The sequence below is a fragment of the Somniosus microcephalus genome, chromosome 22, assembly GCF_052327205.1.
Source record: "Somniosus microcephalus isolate GS21.2 chromosome 22, FLI_Smic_1.0, whole genome shotgun sequence".
Classification (NCBI taxonomy): Eukaryota; Metazoa; Chordata; class Chondrichthyes; order Squaliformes; family Somniosidae; genus Somniosus; species Somniosus microcephalus.
This window is the reverse complement of record NC_141008.1, coordinates 47,448,163-47,463,318: the sequence shown is the minus strand read 5'-3', so window position 1 is coordinate 47,463,318 and position 15,156 is coordinate 47,448,163. Positions and strand designations below refer to the sequence as shown.

The 15,156-nt window shown below is 49.5% G+C and overlaps 1 protein-coding gene across 3 annotated transcripts in view; it reads right to left on the bottom strand.

The window, feature by feature from the left end:
- tekt1 (tektin 1) overlaps window positions 1-15,156 on the bottom strand; it is a 64,125-nt gene that overhangs the window by 9,083 nt on the left and 39,886 nt on the right. Inside the window, exons 1-3 of one of the 3 annotated variants that reach the window (XM_085964629.1) lie at window positions 15,107-15,131; window positions 8,069-8,273; window positions 4,660-4,825 (exon numbers count right to left, since the gene is read on the bottom strand). In XM_085964629.1, coding sequence (XP_085820755.1) covers window positions 4,660-4,825; window positions 8,069-8,258 — 356 coding nt within the window. In that variant the 5' untranslated portion in view covers window positions 8,259-8,273; window positions 15,107-15,131. Of the gene's footprint in view, window positions 1-4,659; window positions 4,826-8,068; window positions 8,274-10,571; window positions 12,773-15,106; window positions 15,132-15,156 lie in introns of those variants that run through there. The other 2 variants (XM_085964627.1, XM_085964628.1) reach the window with 2 other exon arrangements.

The following is a 15,156-nucleotide window of genomic DNA, read 5'->3' as shown; positions in this document are numbered from 1 at the left end:
AACAAAACACACAGCTCATTGGGAAAGTAGAACTAGAGAATCCTGCTCTGCCTCTAACCAACCCTGCACCTAACCTGGGATCGAGTTCATACTAAACCAAACCCGGGATCTCATCCATTCTATACCTGGATGAGTGCAGCTCCAACAACACTCAAGCAGCTCGACACCATCCAGGACAAAGCAGCCCGCTTGATTGGCACCCCATCCATTATCTTAAACATTCACTCCCTCCACCACCAGCGTACCGTGGCTGCAGTGTGTACCATCTACAAGATGCACTGCAGCAACTCGCCAAGGCTTCTTCGGCAGCACCTCCCAAACCCACGACCTCTTCCACCTAGAAGGACAAAGGCAGCAGGCGCATGGGAACACCACCACCAGTTCCCCCAAGTCACACACCATCCTGACTTAGAAGTATATCGCCGATCCTTCATCGTCACTGGGTCAAAATCCTGGAACTCCTTCCCTAACAGCTCTGTGGGAGCACCCTCTCCACACGGACTGCAGCGGTTTAAGGCGGCGGCTCACCACCACCTTCTCAAGGGCAACTAGGGATGGGCAATAAATGCCGGCCTTGCCAGCGACGCCCACCTCCCAAATGAATGAAAAAATGTTCTTTTTTAAATAACTGACCTGGGATCTAACCCATACTGTTCCTGCTCCTGATCAATATCCAATAACTCCTCTTGGAAACTGTGTGTGTGGATGGTGGGTGAGATTATAGGAACAGAAGGAGGCCATTCAGCCCCTCGAACCTGTTCCGCCATTCAATGAGATCATGGCTGATCTGAATCTTAATTCCATCTACCCGCCTTGGTTCCATGTCCCTTAAAACCCTTACCCAACAAAAATCTATCAATCTCAGTTCTGAAATTTTCAATTGACCCCCAGTCACAATAGTTTTGGGGGAGAGAGTTCCAGATTTCCACCACCCTTTGTGTGAAGAAGTGCTTCCTGACATCACCCCTGAACGGCCTGGCTCTAATTTTAAGGTTCTGCCCCCTTGTTCTGGACTCCCCCCACCAGAGGAAATAGTTTCTCTCTATCGACCCGATCAACTCCTTTAATCATCTTAAACACCTCGATTCGATCACCCCTTAATCTTCTAAACTCCAGGGAATACAAGCTCAGTCTGTGTAACCTGTCCTCAGAATTTAACCCTTTTAGCCCCGGTATCGATCTGGTGAATCTGCGCTGCTCCCCCTACAAGGACAATCTTTTCCTTCCTAAGGATCGGGGCCCTGAACTGAACGCAGTTACTGCAGGTGGGGTCTGACCACAGCTTTGTACAACTGAAGCTTCACTTCCTCCCCTTTGTATTCCAGATCCCTCGAAATACAGGCCAACATTCCATTAGCCTTTATAATTATTTTTTTGTACCTGTCCACCAGCTTTTAGTGATTTCTGTACTTGGAACCCCTCAATCTCTCTGCTCATCTACAGTTCCCAGCTTCTCGCCAGTTTTGGTCTCCTTACCTAAGGAAGGATATACTTGCCTTGGAGGCAGTGCAACGAAGGTTCACTAGATTGATTCCTGGGATGGGGGGATTGTCCTATGATGAGAGATTAAGTAGACTAGGCCTATATTCTCTGCAGTTAGGCCATCTTAGACTGGGTATTATGTAATGAGAAAGGATTAATTAGCAATCTTGTTGTGCGAGGCCCCCTTGGGCCGGAGCGATCATAATATGATCGAATTCTTCATTAAGATGGAGAGTGAAGTAGTTGACTCAGAGACTAGGGTCCTGAATTTAAATAAAGGAGACTACGATGGTATGAGGCGCGAGTTGGGTAGGATTGATTGGGGAATGTCACTCAAAGGGTTGACGGTGGATAGGCAATGGCAAACATTCAAAGATCGCATGGATGAACTACAGAATTTGTTCATCTCAGTTTGGCATAAAAATAAAACAAAAAAGGTGACTCAACCAGGGAAATTAGGGATAGCATAAGATCCAAGGAGAGGACATATAAATTGGCCAGAAAAAGCAGTAAACCTGAGGATTGGCAGCAGTTTAGGATTCAACAAAGGAGGACAAAGGGATTAATTAAGAGGGGGAAAATAGAGTATGAGAGTAAGCTTGGAGGGAACATAAAAACTGACTGTAAAAGCTTTTATTATAGATATGTGAAGAGAAAAAGATTGGTGAAGTCAAGCGTAGGTCCCTTGCAGTCAGAATCAGGGGAATTTATAATGGGGAACAAAGAAATGGAAGACCAATTAAATACATACTTTGGTTCTGTCTTCACAAAGGAGGACAAATAACCTCCCAAAGATGTCGGGGAACATAGGGTCTAATGAAAGGGAGGAACTGATAGAAATCAGTATTTGTAGGGAAATGGTGTTAGGGAAATTGATGGGATTGAAGGTCGATAAATCCCCAGGGCCTGATAATCTACATCCTAGGGTACTTAAGGAAGTGGCCCTAGAAATAGTAGATGCATTGCTGGTCATCTTCCAAAATTCTATAGACTCTGGAACAGTTCCCATGGATTGGAGGGTAGTTAATGTTATCCCACTGTTCAAAAAAGGTGGTAGAGAGAAAACGGGGAATTATGGTAAGCCTGACATCGGTAGTGGGGAAAATGCTAGAGTCCATTATAAAGGGTGTAATAGCAGAGCACTTGGAAAAAAGTGATCGGATCGGACAAAGTCAACATGGATTTACAAAAGGTAAATCGTGCTTGACTAATCTACTGGAATTTTTTGAGGATGTAACTGGTAGAATAGATAAGGGAGAACCAGTGGATGTGGTGTATTTGGACTTTCAGAAGGCTTTCGATAAGGTCCCACATAAGAGATTAGCGTGTAAAGTTAAGGCACATGGGATTGGGGGCAAGGTATTGACTTGGATAGAGAACTGGTTGGCAGACAGAAAGCAAAGAGTTGGAATAAACGGCTCTTTTTCCGAGTGGCAGGCAGTGACTAGTGGGGTACCGCAGGGATCAGTCCTTGGACCCCAGCTATTCACAATATATATTAATGATCTAGACAAGGGAACTAGATGTATATCTCCATGTTTGCAGACGACACAAAGCTGGGTGGGCGTGTGTGCTGAGGAGGATGCCGAGAAACTCCAGTATGATTTGGACAGGTTGGGTGATTGGGCAGAAGCATGGCAGATGCAGCATAACATGGATAAATGCGAGGTTATCCACTTTGGTGTCAAAAACAGGAAGGCAGATTATTATCTGAATGGCAATAGATTGGGAGAAGGGGAAGTGCAACGAGACCTGGGTGTCCTTGTGCACCAGTCACTGAAGGTAAGCATGCAGGTGCAGCAGGCGGTTAAGAAGGCAAATGGTATGTTGGCCTTCGTAGCGAGAGGGTTTGAGTACAGGAACAAGGATGTCTTGCTGCAGCTGTACAGGGCCTTGGTGAGACCACATCTTGAGTATTGTGTGCGGTTTTGGTCGCCTTACCTGAGGAAGGATGTTCTTGCCATGGAAGGAGTGCAGCGAAGATTCACCAGGCTGATACCTGGGATGACAGGAATGACGTATGAGGAGAGATTGGTTTGATTGGGCTTGTACTCACTGGAGTTTAGAAGAATGAGAGGGGATCTCATTGAAACTTATAAAATTCTAACAGGACTAGACAGACTAGATGCTGGGAGGATGTTCCCGATGGTGAGGGAGTCCAGAACCAGGGGTCACAGTCTAAGGATAAGGGGTAAGCCATTTAGGACAGAGATGAGGAGGAATTTTTTCACCCAGAGAGTGGTGAACCTGTGGATTTCTCTACCAAAGAAGGCAGTAGAGGCCAATTCATTAAATGTATTCAAGAAGGAGTTGGATATATTTCTTAAGGCTAAAGGGATCAAGGGATATGGAGAGAAAGCAGGAACAGGGTACTGAATTTGGATGATCAGCCATGATCTCATTGAATGGCGGAGCAGGCTCGAGGGGCCAAATGGCCTAGTCCTGCTCCTATCTTCTGTGTTTCTATGAGTTTCGAAGAATGAGAGGTGATCTAATTGAAACATACAAGATTCTGAAGGGGATTGACAGGGTAGATGCTGAGAGGCTGTTTCCTCTGGCTGGAGTGTCTAGAACTAGGGAGCATAGTCTCAGGATAAGGGGTCGGCCATTTAAGACCGAGATGAGGAGGAATTTCTTCACTCAGAGGGTTGTGAATCTTGGGAATTCTCTGCCCCAGAGGGCTGTGCATGTTGAGTCGTTGAGTATATTCAAGGCTGAGATAGATAGATTTTTGGACTCTAGGGGAATCAAGGAATATGGCGACTGGGCGGGAAAGTGGAGTTGAGGTCGATGATCAGCCATGATCTTATTGAATGGCAGAGCGGGCTCGAGGGGCCAAATGGCCGACTCCTGCTCCTAATTCTTATGTTCTTAGAACATACTCTGATCGATCTTTGTTAGGTCCAAAGTGGATCGGGTTAGGGATTGGATGCAATTGCCCTATGGTAAGAATATTCTGCTAAAACCCAGAGTCTGGGTCTGTCTGTAAAAGCATGACAATCAGTGCAAAGCACTGGGGATCTGTGGGACTGTACCCTGATTCCGGGTCGGGAGAAAGGGAAGAGCGCAGGCTTTGTTTGTGTCCTCCAGATCGGCTCATTATTTCCAGGATCCAGATCCCTACGCCCCTCAACCTCCTCACCAAATACATCCTCCGTTCCTCCAGCTGATCCGTACCGATTGAGGAGACACTGCTGAGCGATGCAGAGAGGGCCACAGTAGCTGTCGAGAGCCTTTTCCAGACGCGTCTTTTGGGCCAGCAGGAGTTCCGTCTCGTCTGAGAGCTCATCGAGCTTGGTGTTGAGCTCTTTTTCCCAGTAGGTGACCTCCTCAATCCTCTGATCTACAGCAACAACAGTGTGCATTTATATAGCACCTTTAACGTCATAAAGTGTCCCAGGGCGCTTTGCAGGAGCGTTAAGCAGACATAAATTGACACCGAGCCACATAAGGAGATATTAGGACAGGCGGCCAAAAGCTTGGTCAGAGAGGTAGGTTTTACGGAGCTTCTTAAAAGAGTAGAGAGAGGCGGAGAGGTTTAGAATCAGAGAAACTTACAGCACAGGAGGCGGCCATTCGGCCCATCGTGCCTGTGTTGGCTCTTTGAAAGAGCAGTTCGTGCTCAGTCCCACATCCCCACTTTGTGTCCCTAACCCTGTCAGTGGCTCATCCTCAGGTACCCGTCCAACTCCCTTTTAAAATTATTGATGGAATCAGCTTCCACCACCTGTTCAGGTCGAGGGTTCCAGATCCCAACAACCCTCCCAGTGAAAAAATATATCCTCATCGCCCCTCTCGATCTTTTTCCAACGATTTAAAATCTGTGACCGCTGGTTATTGACCCGCTTGCCAGAGGGAATAGTTTTTCTCTCTCTGCTCTATCAAAACCCCTCATCATCTTGAAAACCTCGATTAGGTCACCTCTTAACCATCTCTGTTCCAAGGAGAACAATCCTACCTTTTCCAACCTCTCCTCATAACTGAAGCCCCTCATCCCTGGTAACATCCTGGTAAACCTCCTCTGAACCCTTTCCTGAGGTGTGGGGCCCAGAATTGTCCACAATACTCCAGCGGCAGCCTAACCAGTGATTTATAAAGTTCTGCCATGATCTCTTTGCTTTTATATTCTTTTCCTCTATTTATAAACCTAAGTAACCCATATGTTTTTTTAACCACCTCATCAACTTGCCCTGTCACCTTTAAGGATTTGTGTATATGGACACCAAGGTCTCTCTGCTCAACTACACTTTTCAAAATCATGCCATTTATAGTATACTGTCTTTCCATATTAGTCCTCCAAGAGTGCATCAATTCACACTTACATTGCATAGGATTACAGAGGATATACGGCACAGAAACAGGCCATTCGGCCCAACCAGGCCATGCCGGCGTTTATGCTCCACTCGAGCCTCCTCCCGTCTTTCCTCATCTGACTATCAGCATAACCCACGATTCCTTTCTCTTATATGCTTATCTAGCTGCCCCTTCTCTGCATTGAACTCCATTTGCCCTGCTTCTACCCATTTCACCATCCTTTCTATGTCATCCTGAAGCCAACTATCCGCATCATGATCTAGTACTTTGCCAAGTTTTGTATCATCTGCAAACTTCATAATGCTGCTCCCTACACACGAGTCTAGGTAGTTTATAAAAATTGAAGAGTAATGGGCCCAAAACTGACCCTTGGGGAACACCACTGCAAACCACCTCCCAGTCTGAAAAACATCACTCCACCACCACCTTTTGCTTCCTGTCACTGAGCCAATTTTGTATCCATACCACCAGTTTCCCCTTAATTCTGTGGGCTTCCATCTTCTTAATAAGCCTCCTGTGTGGCATGTTGTCACATGCCTTCCGAAAGTCCATATATACAGCATCTACTGCACTACCTTGATCAACCTTCTCTGTTACCTCATCAAAGAATTCAATCAAGTTGGTCAGACACAATTTGCCTTTAACAAATCCATGCTGGCTCTCCTTGATTAACCCATGCCTTTTCAAATGAAAGTTTATTTTGTCCCTGATAATGGTTTCCAATAACTTCCACATCGCCAATATTGGGTTGATTGGCCTGTAGTTGCCTGGTTTATCCCTCTCCCCTTTCCTGAATAGTGGTATAACATTAGCAACCCTCCAGTCCTCTAGCACTACTCCTATATCCAATAGGCAGCTGAAGGCATGGCCGTCAATGGTGGAGCGATTAAAAATCGGGGATACGCAAGAGGCCAGAATTGGAGGTGCACAGAGATCTCGGAGGGTTGTGGAGCTGGAGGAGGTTACAGAGATAGGGAGGGCAAGTGCGGTGGCATAGTGGTTAGCACTGTTGCCTCACAGCGCCAGGGACCCGGGTTTGAATCCGGCCTCGGGTGACTGTCTGTGTGGAGTTTGCACATTCTCCCCGTGTTTGCGTGGGTTTCCTCCGGGTGCTCCGGTTTCCTCCCACAGTCCAAAGATGTGCGGGTTAGGTTGATTGGCTATGATAAATTGACCCTTAGTGTTAGGGGGATTGTAATGAAATCTGCTTGTCTTGCCTGTATCTGCTTGTCTTGCCTGTATTCGTTTTGCACTCATGTATATTACCCTCCCCCACACGGTGTATAGTTTCACTTCCTCTTCCCTGACTTCTCTGACTCATTCCTGTGAGCCAGTCAGTGTGTTGAGATGTTAGCTCTGATCTTAGTGATTAAAAGCCAACTTGTTAAAGTTTATAACTTCTAGTTTTGTGGTTATTGAAGGCACATCAGGGATTAAATATATGGGGTTACGGGGATAGGGTGGGATATGTGTTGGTGTAGGGGTTATGGGGATTGGGTGGGATATGTGTTGGTGCAGGCTCGATGGGCCGAAATGGGCTCTATCTGCACTGTGGGGTTTCTGTGATTCTGTGAGGGGTGAGGCCATGGAGGGATTTGACCACAAGGATGAGAATTTTAAACTTGAGGCATTGCTGGACCGGGAGCCAATGTAGGTCAGCAAGCTCAGAGGTGATGGGTTAACGGGTCAAAAGAGATGAAGTCACAGGAGACTTAGTCCCAGGCAAGACAAGATACTCAGATTGAACTGGCAGTGCTCTTTGCTTCATTTAACTCAGTCCCGAATATTAGTGATAAAATTACTGCTGCTTCCCAATATTGCCATTCAGAATCTCATCGACCTCTGAGGGGCAAAGGTCGTGGTGTCAGCGTCAAGGAACGAAAAACGTTTCCATGTTGCGGGTGGCAACCAGTGTGCAGCAACGCACATCAGAACTGTAACAAAGAGCTCCCTTTGCCCTGATCAAACAAGCCACCCTCAATACATCAGTACGGTGGTGCAGTGATTACGTTACTGGACAGAGAACGCGAGTTGATAATCCCACCACGGCAGTTTGAAAATTAGAATTCTGTCCAAAAAAAAATCTGGAAATAAAATGGTGACCATGAAGCTGTCGGGTTGTCGTAAAAACCCAACTGGTTCACTGATGTCCTTCAGGGAAGGAAACCTGCCGTCCACTGTCAGTCTCTGTGGACCCAGACCCGACCTGTACAGCAAGGAGAGAATGTACACGATGCAACATGATTAAAACACTGATCAGAAGGGGTTTTACCGAGCTTTTTGTTGACATCCCGTTGAGTTTTCCTTATGGTGTTCTCGATTTCGTCCACCAGCCTCTCACTCTCCAAAACCAGGCGCTCCGATCGCGACCGCTGTACCTCTGCATTGTTGTAGCGGCTCTTGTTTGAGAAGCTCCATTCTTGGGGCAGGAATTTGGTTTGTGCCTGGACGAGTTTGGCCATGCCACCTACCAGGTGCTGAAAACAAATGTTTCACTGCCTTTCTTATTCATTCAACAATAACCTTTATAAAATCATAGAATAGTGTAGCACAGAAGGAGGCCATTCGGCCCATCGAGTCTGCACCGGCTCTTTCGAAGAGCAATCCAGTTAGTCCCACTCCCCCGCTCTTTCCCCATAGACCCACAACTTTTTCTCCTTCAAGTATTTATCCAATTCCCTTTTGAAGGCTCCTATTGAATATGTATCCACCGCCCTATCAAGCAGTGAATTCCCAATCCTAATCACTCGCTGCGTAAAAAAGTTTTTCCTCACATCGCCTCAGGTCCTTTTTCCAATCACCTTAAATCTGTGTCCTCTGGTTATGTTTATTACTTTCCCTACTTTTTAGTTTTCTGGAGGGAGGGAGGAAAATTAACCTTTCGTTAAGGAAAATAACAACTTGTATTTATATAGCACCTTTAACGTAGGAAAAGGTAAACAAAATGGCGGCTGCCTAACAACTGAACTCCTGCCGGAGGGAGGAGAAGGCGATGCTGCATGGAGCGGAGCAACAGCAACAACAGCAGCCAGAGGAGCCCGAGCCGATCCTGGCGGCTTTCAGAGACTCTCTTGAGATGGACGAGGTCATTGACTACATCAGTGACAACGACCTCATGGGAGTGGACACTTTCATCCACAGGATCGACTCCACCGACGTGATCTACCAGCTGAGGAAGAAAAGGGCCAAAATCATTGGGAAGTACCTAATGGGCGACCTCCTGGGCCCATTAGGTACTTCCCAATGAGATGCTGGACCCTGAGACCCTCTGCAGGAGGGCCGTGAAAATCCTCAAGAAGAAAAAGCTGCGGAGGATCCCAAACGGGGAAGCGAATGTGAAAAAGTCGGACACCGCGGGAGGCTCGGAGGTCAGACCGGGTGGAAGGAGAGCCAGGGAGAAGCAGGCCCCGGGACGTCGGTACCACGGCGGCTGAAGACTGTCGGGCAGGAGTGTGGGAAAGGCAGAGCGAGGCGAGAGCGGACCCTATTGTGATGGCGCCGATGAAGATGGCTGCCGTCCTTGCGGGCTCCGTGCGAACCAGGCAGCTAAGTGTCCTTTGCTGCTTGGTGCGCTCGGCTCGTTAAGAAAAAAACATTTCACTGACTGGATTTCACTTGTTGTATTTGGTTATGTGACAAATAAAATTGAAATTGAAATTGAAAAACATCCCAAGGCATTTCACAGGAGTGTAATCGGACATAATTTGACACCGAGCCGCTTAAGGAGATATTAGGACAGGCGACCAAAAGCTTGGTTTACAGCGCACCCTGGGGTCAAGGGTTTAGGCCAGGGCCTTGGGCGAGGGGAATGGGGCAGTCCCTGGGGAGTGGATCCCAGGGAGAGGAGAGGAGAGAGAGACCCGGGGTAGAAGGGTCCTGGAGTTGGGGTCCTGGGGTCGGGGTGTCAGGTTGCCTGGGGTCGGGTTGCCAGGTGGTGCGAGGTGCGCGGGGTTGGGGTGTCGGGGTGCCAGTTTGCCCGGGGTCGGGGTGCCCGGGGATCGGGGTGCCCGGGGTCAGGGTCCTGGGGTGTCGGGTTGCCCGGTGCCAGTGTCGGGTTGCCCGGTGCCCGGGTGCGGGGTGTCAGGGTCCTAGGGTGTCGGGTTGCCCGGTGCCCGGGTGTCGGGGTCCCGGAGTGCGGAGTGTCGGGGTCCCGGAGTGCGGGGTCGGTGTGCCCGGGGTCGGGTTTCGGGGTGCGTTGTCGGGGTTGCCTGGGTGCCCAGGGTGCGGTGTCGGGGTTCCCGGGGTGTGGGGTGTCGGGGTTCCCGGGGTGCCGGGGTTCCCGGAGTGCGGGGTGTCGGGGTTCCCGGGGTCGGGGTTCCCGGAGTGCAGGGTGTCGGGTTCCCGGGGTGTGGGGTGTCGGGGTCCCAGAGTGCGGGGTGCCTGGGGAGCCCGGGGTCGGGGTCCCGGAGTGCGGGGTGCCCGGGATCGGGTCGCGGGGTGCCCGGGGTGTGGTGTCAGGGTGCCCGGGGTGCGGTGTCGGGGTGCCCGGGGTCGTGGTGCCCGGGGTGCGGGATGCCGTGTCGGGGTTCCCGGGGTGGGGGGTGTCGGGGTTCCCGGAGTGTCGGGGTGCCCGGGATCGGGGTGCGGTGTCGGGGTGCCCGGGATCGGGGTGCCGGAGTGCGGAGTGTCGGGGTGCCCGGGGTGCGGTGTCGGGGTTCCCGGGGGTGCCGGAGTGTCGGGGTGCCCGGGGTGTGGGGTGTCGGGGTTCCCGGGGTGCGGGGTTCCCGGGGTGCCGTGTCGGGGTTCCCGGAGTGTCGGGGTGCCGGCGCTCTCACCTGTCTGCAATCCGCTGCTCGCCCTCGCTCGCTCCGCGCAGCCGCCGTGTCAATAAGTCCGTCGCTTAACAACTATATCCAACGCCGCAACTGTCGCCCTGGTAACGGGGCGAAGTGGAGTCACGCTAGTGGGCGGGGCAAATTCCAAACCAATAGCGAGCGGGAGGCGGGCCTTAGCCAGGAGACGGCGGGAACATTCTCAGGGACGGGCTTCAGCTGGAAGTCTTTGGGCAAATGTTAATTTTTACCTGGTGTTTGTCAAGCCCTGGCTCCAGTGTTGTTGGAACACTCAGCTAGCAGTGCCTTTGTCTGCAAAGGCAGTTACTGACAGTTCTGAACTTTGACTCGGATTCTCGCTCCACAGTTGCTGCCTGACCTACTGAATTTTTCCAGTATTTTCTGTTTTGTATTATGCTTTTTTCCGGAGTTTGACTCGGAACTAAGGTTGCCAACTCTGAGTTCAGACTTGACTATTCCAACACTCTCCTGGCCGGCCTCCCATCTTCCAGCCTCCGTAAACTTCAGCTCATCCAAAACTCTGCTGCCCCGTGTCCTAACTCACACCCAGTCTCATTCACCCATCACCCCTGTGCTCGCTGACCAACACTGGCTCCCGGTCTGGCACTGCCTTGTTTTGAAAATTCTCATCCTTGTTTTCAAATCCCTCCATGGCTCCGCCACTCCTTATCTCTGTAACCTCCCCACAGCCCACACTCTGCACTCTTCCAATTCTGGCCTCTTGCGCATCCCCACTATTCATCACCCCACCATTGGCGGCCGTGCCTTCAGCCGCCTCGGCCCTAAGCTCTGGACTTCCCTCCTTAAACCTCTCTGCCTCTCCACCTTTCTCTCCTTTAAGATGCTTCTTAAAACCTACCTCTTAGCCCCGACTCCATTTCAGATGAAAGAAAACATTTTTGTAAAGATGTAGTTGATTGCCCATGCCTTAAGGTCTGTTATAACAACAGAAAATGCTGGAAAAACTCAGCAGGTCAGGCAACATCTGTGGAGAGAAATTTGAGTTGACGTTTCGGGTCAAAATCCTTTTTCAAAACTTTAAGATCTGTTGCCATGGTAATGAGCTGGCGTAGTTCGTTATGTGCCTCATCTGTCAAAAACACCACCAGCCGTCCCTGCATCCGGTATGTGCATTGTGATTATTTATTGCATGGTGCATTGTGTTTATTTGTTGCATCGTGCATTGTGTTTATTTATTGCATGGTGCATTGTGCTTATTTGTTGCATCCTGCATTGAGTTTATTTATTGCATTGTGATTATTTATTGCACCGTGCATTGTGTTTATTTATTGCATCGTGCATTGTGTTTATTTATTGCATTATTTATTGCATTGTGCATTGTTTATTTATTGCACTGTGAATTGTGTTTATTTATTGCATTGTGTTTATTTATTGCACCGTGCATTGTTTATTTATTGCACCGTGAATTGTGTTTATTTATTGCATTGTGATTATTTATTGCATCATGCATTGTGTTTATTTATTGCATTGTTTATTTCTTGCATTGTGTTTATTGCACCGTGAATTGTATTTATTTATTGCATTGCGCATTATTTATTGCATTGTGCATTGTTTATTTATTGCACTGAGCATTGTGTTTATTGCATGCTGCATTGTTTATTTATTGCACCATGAATTGTGTTTATTGCATCCTGCATTCGTTATTTATTGCATTGTGCATTGTTTATTTAATGCATTGTGATTATTTGTTGCATTGTGTTCATTTATTGCATCCTGCATTGTTTATTTATTGCACCGTGAATTGTGTTCATTTATTGCATCCTGCATTGTTTATTTTTTGCACTGTGCATTGTGTTTATTGCAACCTGCATTGTGTTTATTTATTGCATCCTGCATTGTTTATTTATTGCATCGTGAATTGTGTTTATTTATTTCACCCTGCATTGTTTGTTTATTGCATGGCTATTTCTAAATGACACCGTTCCTTACCCTAGATCTCGCTTTACTCTCCTCAGCCAATCGAATTCATCAGACTACCCCGGAGACAGCCAATCGGGTGTCTAGTTTTCAGCGCACCAGAATCAGCCAATGATAGAGCCGCTCAGTCACGGAGCTAGCCAATAGCATGACGGGGATTGCACGGACCAATCTGCGGGCGGTTGGAGCTGGCCAAGGGCGAGGGGCGGCGGTTCAGGCACTTCCCTCTGAGCGCGCGGTCGTTGTCATGTCCTCACCGAGCGGGCGGCCCAGCGGCTCCGCCAGGGACCGCCGGGCAGCGGCTGCGGACAGCCCGGGGCTGTGGGCCCAGCCCGGGGGAGGAGGCGGGCGCTGGTGGCAGCGGCTCCTGCCGGCCGCCCCGGGAAGCTCACCCACCCGGCCAAAGCCATCCTGGCAGGTAGAGGCCGGGGGAGGGGAGAAGAGAGCCCTGGGTGGGGGGGAGAGAGGAGGAGAGCCGGGGGGGTGCAGAGAGGGGTAACTGGGGGAGTAGGCCCCAGGGGGGGAGAGAGGAGAGAGCCCTGGGTGGGGGAGGAGAGCCCGGGGGGGGAGAGGGGTAACTGGGCGAGGGGGAGTGGGCCCCAGGGGGCTTTGGGGTTCATCACCTGGGGAGACCCCCGAGGTAGGGGTACAGGGAGGGGGAAGTAGGGTGGGGGTGGGGGAGGATTGACTGCACTCCTGAGAAAGGGGCAGAAAGGGTTGTTTGGGATTGTCTTTGATTCCTTCTATGCTCTCACGTCGATTAACCCTCTTCATATGGTGTAGGTGGTTCTTGCCGGTGGAATTGAAATCTGTATCACGTTTCCAACAGAGTACGTGAAAACACTGCTACAGCTTGACGAGCGAGCAAATCCTCCACGCTATAAGGGCATTGGTAAGGGATGCCCACAATTTTACTGCCACAAATGCTTTCCTCCGCCCCCCCCCCCCATACTGCAGTGGCACTGATAATTGCCCTCACACTCTGCCACTAGAGACTATAGGCTGTGTCAATGGTCACAGGCTCCACACTATCAGCTTTCTGAGAGACACCCAGCTTCACACAAGCTGAGACTCCCCGTCCTACAGGGTCGTCGGTGAGCAATAGCCACATTCACACACTGCACAGCACAGCCCGGTTAAATATCCTGACACTGGACAGCCCAGCGGCAGGTGAGCTCTAGGGAATGTCAAGAACAGGTGGATAAGGTGGTTAAAAAGGCATATGGGATACTTGCCTTCATTAGCCGAGGAATAGAATATAAGAGCAGGGAGGTTATGATGGAGCTGTACAAAACGCTGGTAAGGCCACAGCTGGAGTACTGTGTGCAGTTCTGGTTGCCACACTATAGGAAGGATGTGATTGCTTTGGGGAGGGTGCAGAGGAGATTTACCAGGATGTTACCTGGGCTGGAGCGCTTCAGCTATGAGGAAAGGCTGGGGTTGTTTTCCTTGGAGCAGAGAAGGCTGAGGGGGGACCTGATTGAGGTGTACAAAATTATGAGGGGCATAGATAGGGTAGATAGGAACTTTTCCCCTTAGTAGAGGGGTCAATAACAAGGGGGGCATAGTTTCAAGGTAAGGGGCAGGGGATTTGAGGAAAAACTTTTTCACCCAGAGGGTGGTTGGAATCTGGAACTCACTGCCTGAAAGGGTGGTAGAGGCAGGAACCCTCACAACATTCAAGAAGCATTTGGATGAGCACTTGAAATGCCATAGCATACAAGGCTACGGACCAAATGCTGGAAAATGGAATTAGATTAGACAGGGCTTGATGGCCGGCGTGGACGCGATGGGCCGAAGGGCCTCTTTTTGTGCTGTATGACTCTATGACGCAGGTCCCGCCTTGTGGTCTCCAGGCAGCGATATCCTGATCTCAGCCCAGCTCCCTGTGGTGGGGGAGGGGGCAATGCTGGACAGAGGGAAGGCACCTCTCCAGAGGGGGCTGTCATCTGCTGTACACTTGTGCATTAATTATCCGGTAGCTAACTCGAGCAGCGAGCCAGACGAATATAGGAACAGGAGGCGGCCATTCAGCCCCTCGAGCCTGTTCCGCCATTCAATGAGATCATGGCTGATCTGCGACCTAACTCCATCTACCCGCCTTTGGCCCATATCCCTCAATACCTTTGGTCAACAGAAAGCTATCAATCTCAGATTTAAAATTAACAATTGATCTAACATCAGTTGCCGTTTGCGGAAGAGAGTTCCAAACTTCTACCACCCTTTGTAGAAGTGTTTCCTGATTTCACTCCTGAAAGGTCTGGCTCTAATTTTTAGACTGTGTCCGCTAGTCCTAGAATCCCCAACCAGTGGAAATAGTTTCTATCTACCCTATCTGTTGTTCCCCTTAATACCTTGACAACTTCGATCAAATCACCCCTTAATCTTCTAAACTCTAGAGAATATAACCCTAATTTGTGTAATCTCTCCTCAGAACTTACTCCTTGAAGCCCAGGTATCATTCTGGTACAAACATACATGGATCTCCATTAACCCAAGCAGGCAGGGATTGCCATTTCTAAAAGTGGGGTGTTGAATGGGAGGTGAGGAGCCCCCTCTAATGAGCCGCAGGAACTGACCGTCTGCTCCCTTGGCAGGTGACTGTATCCGAGTGACTGTTCAGGATCAC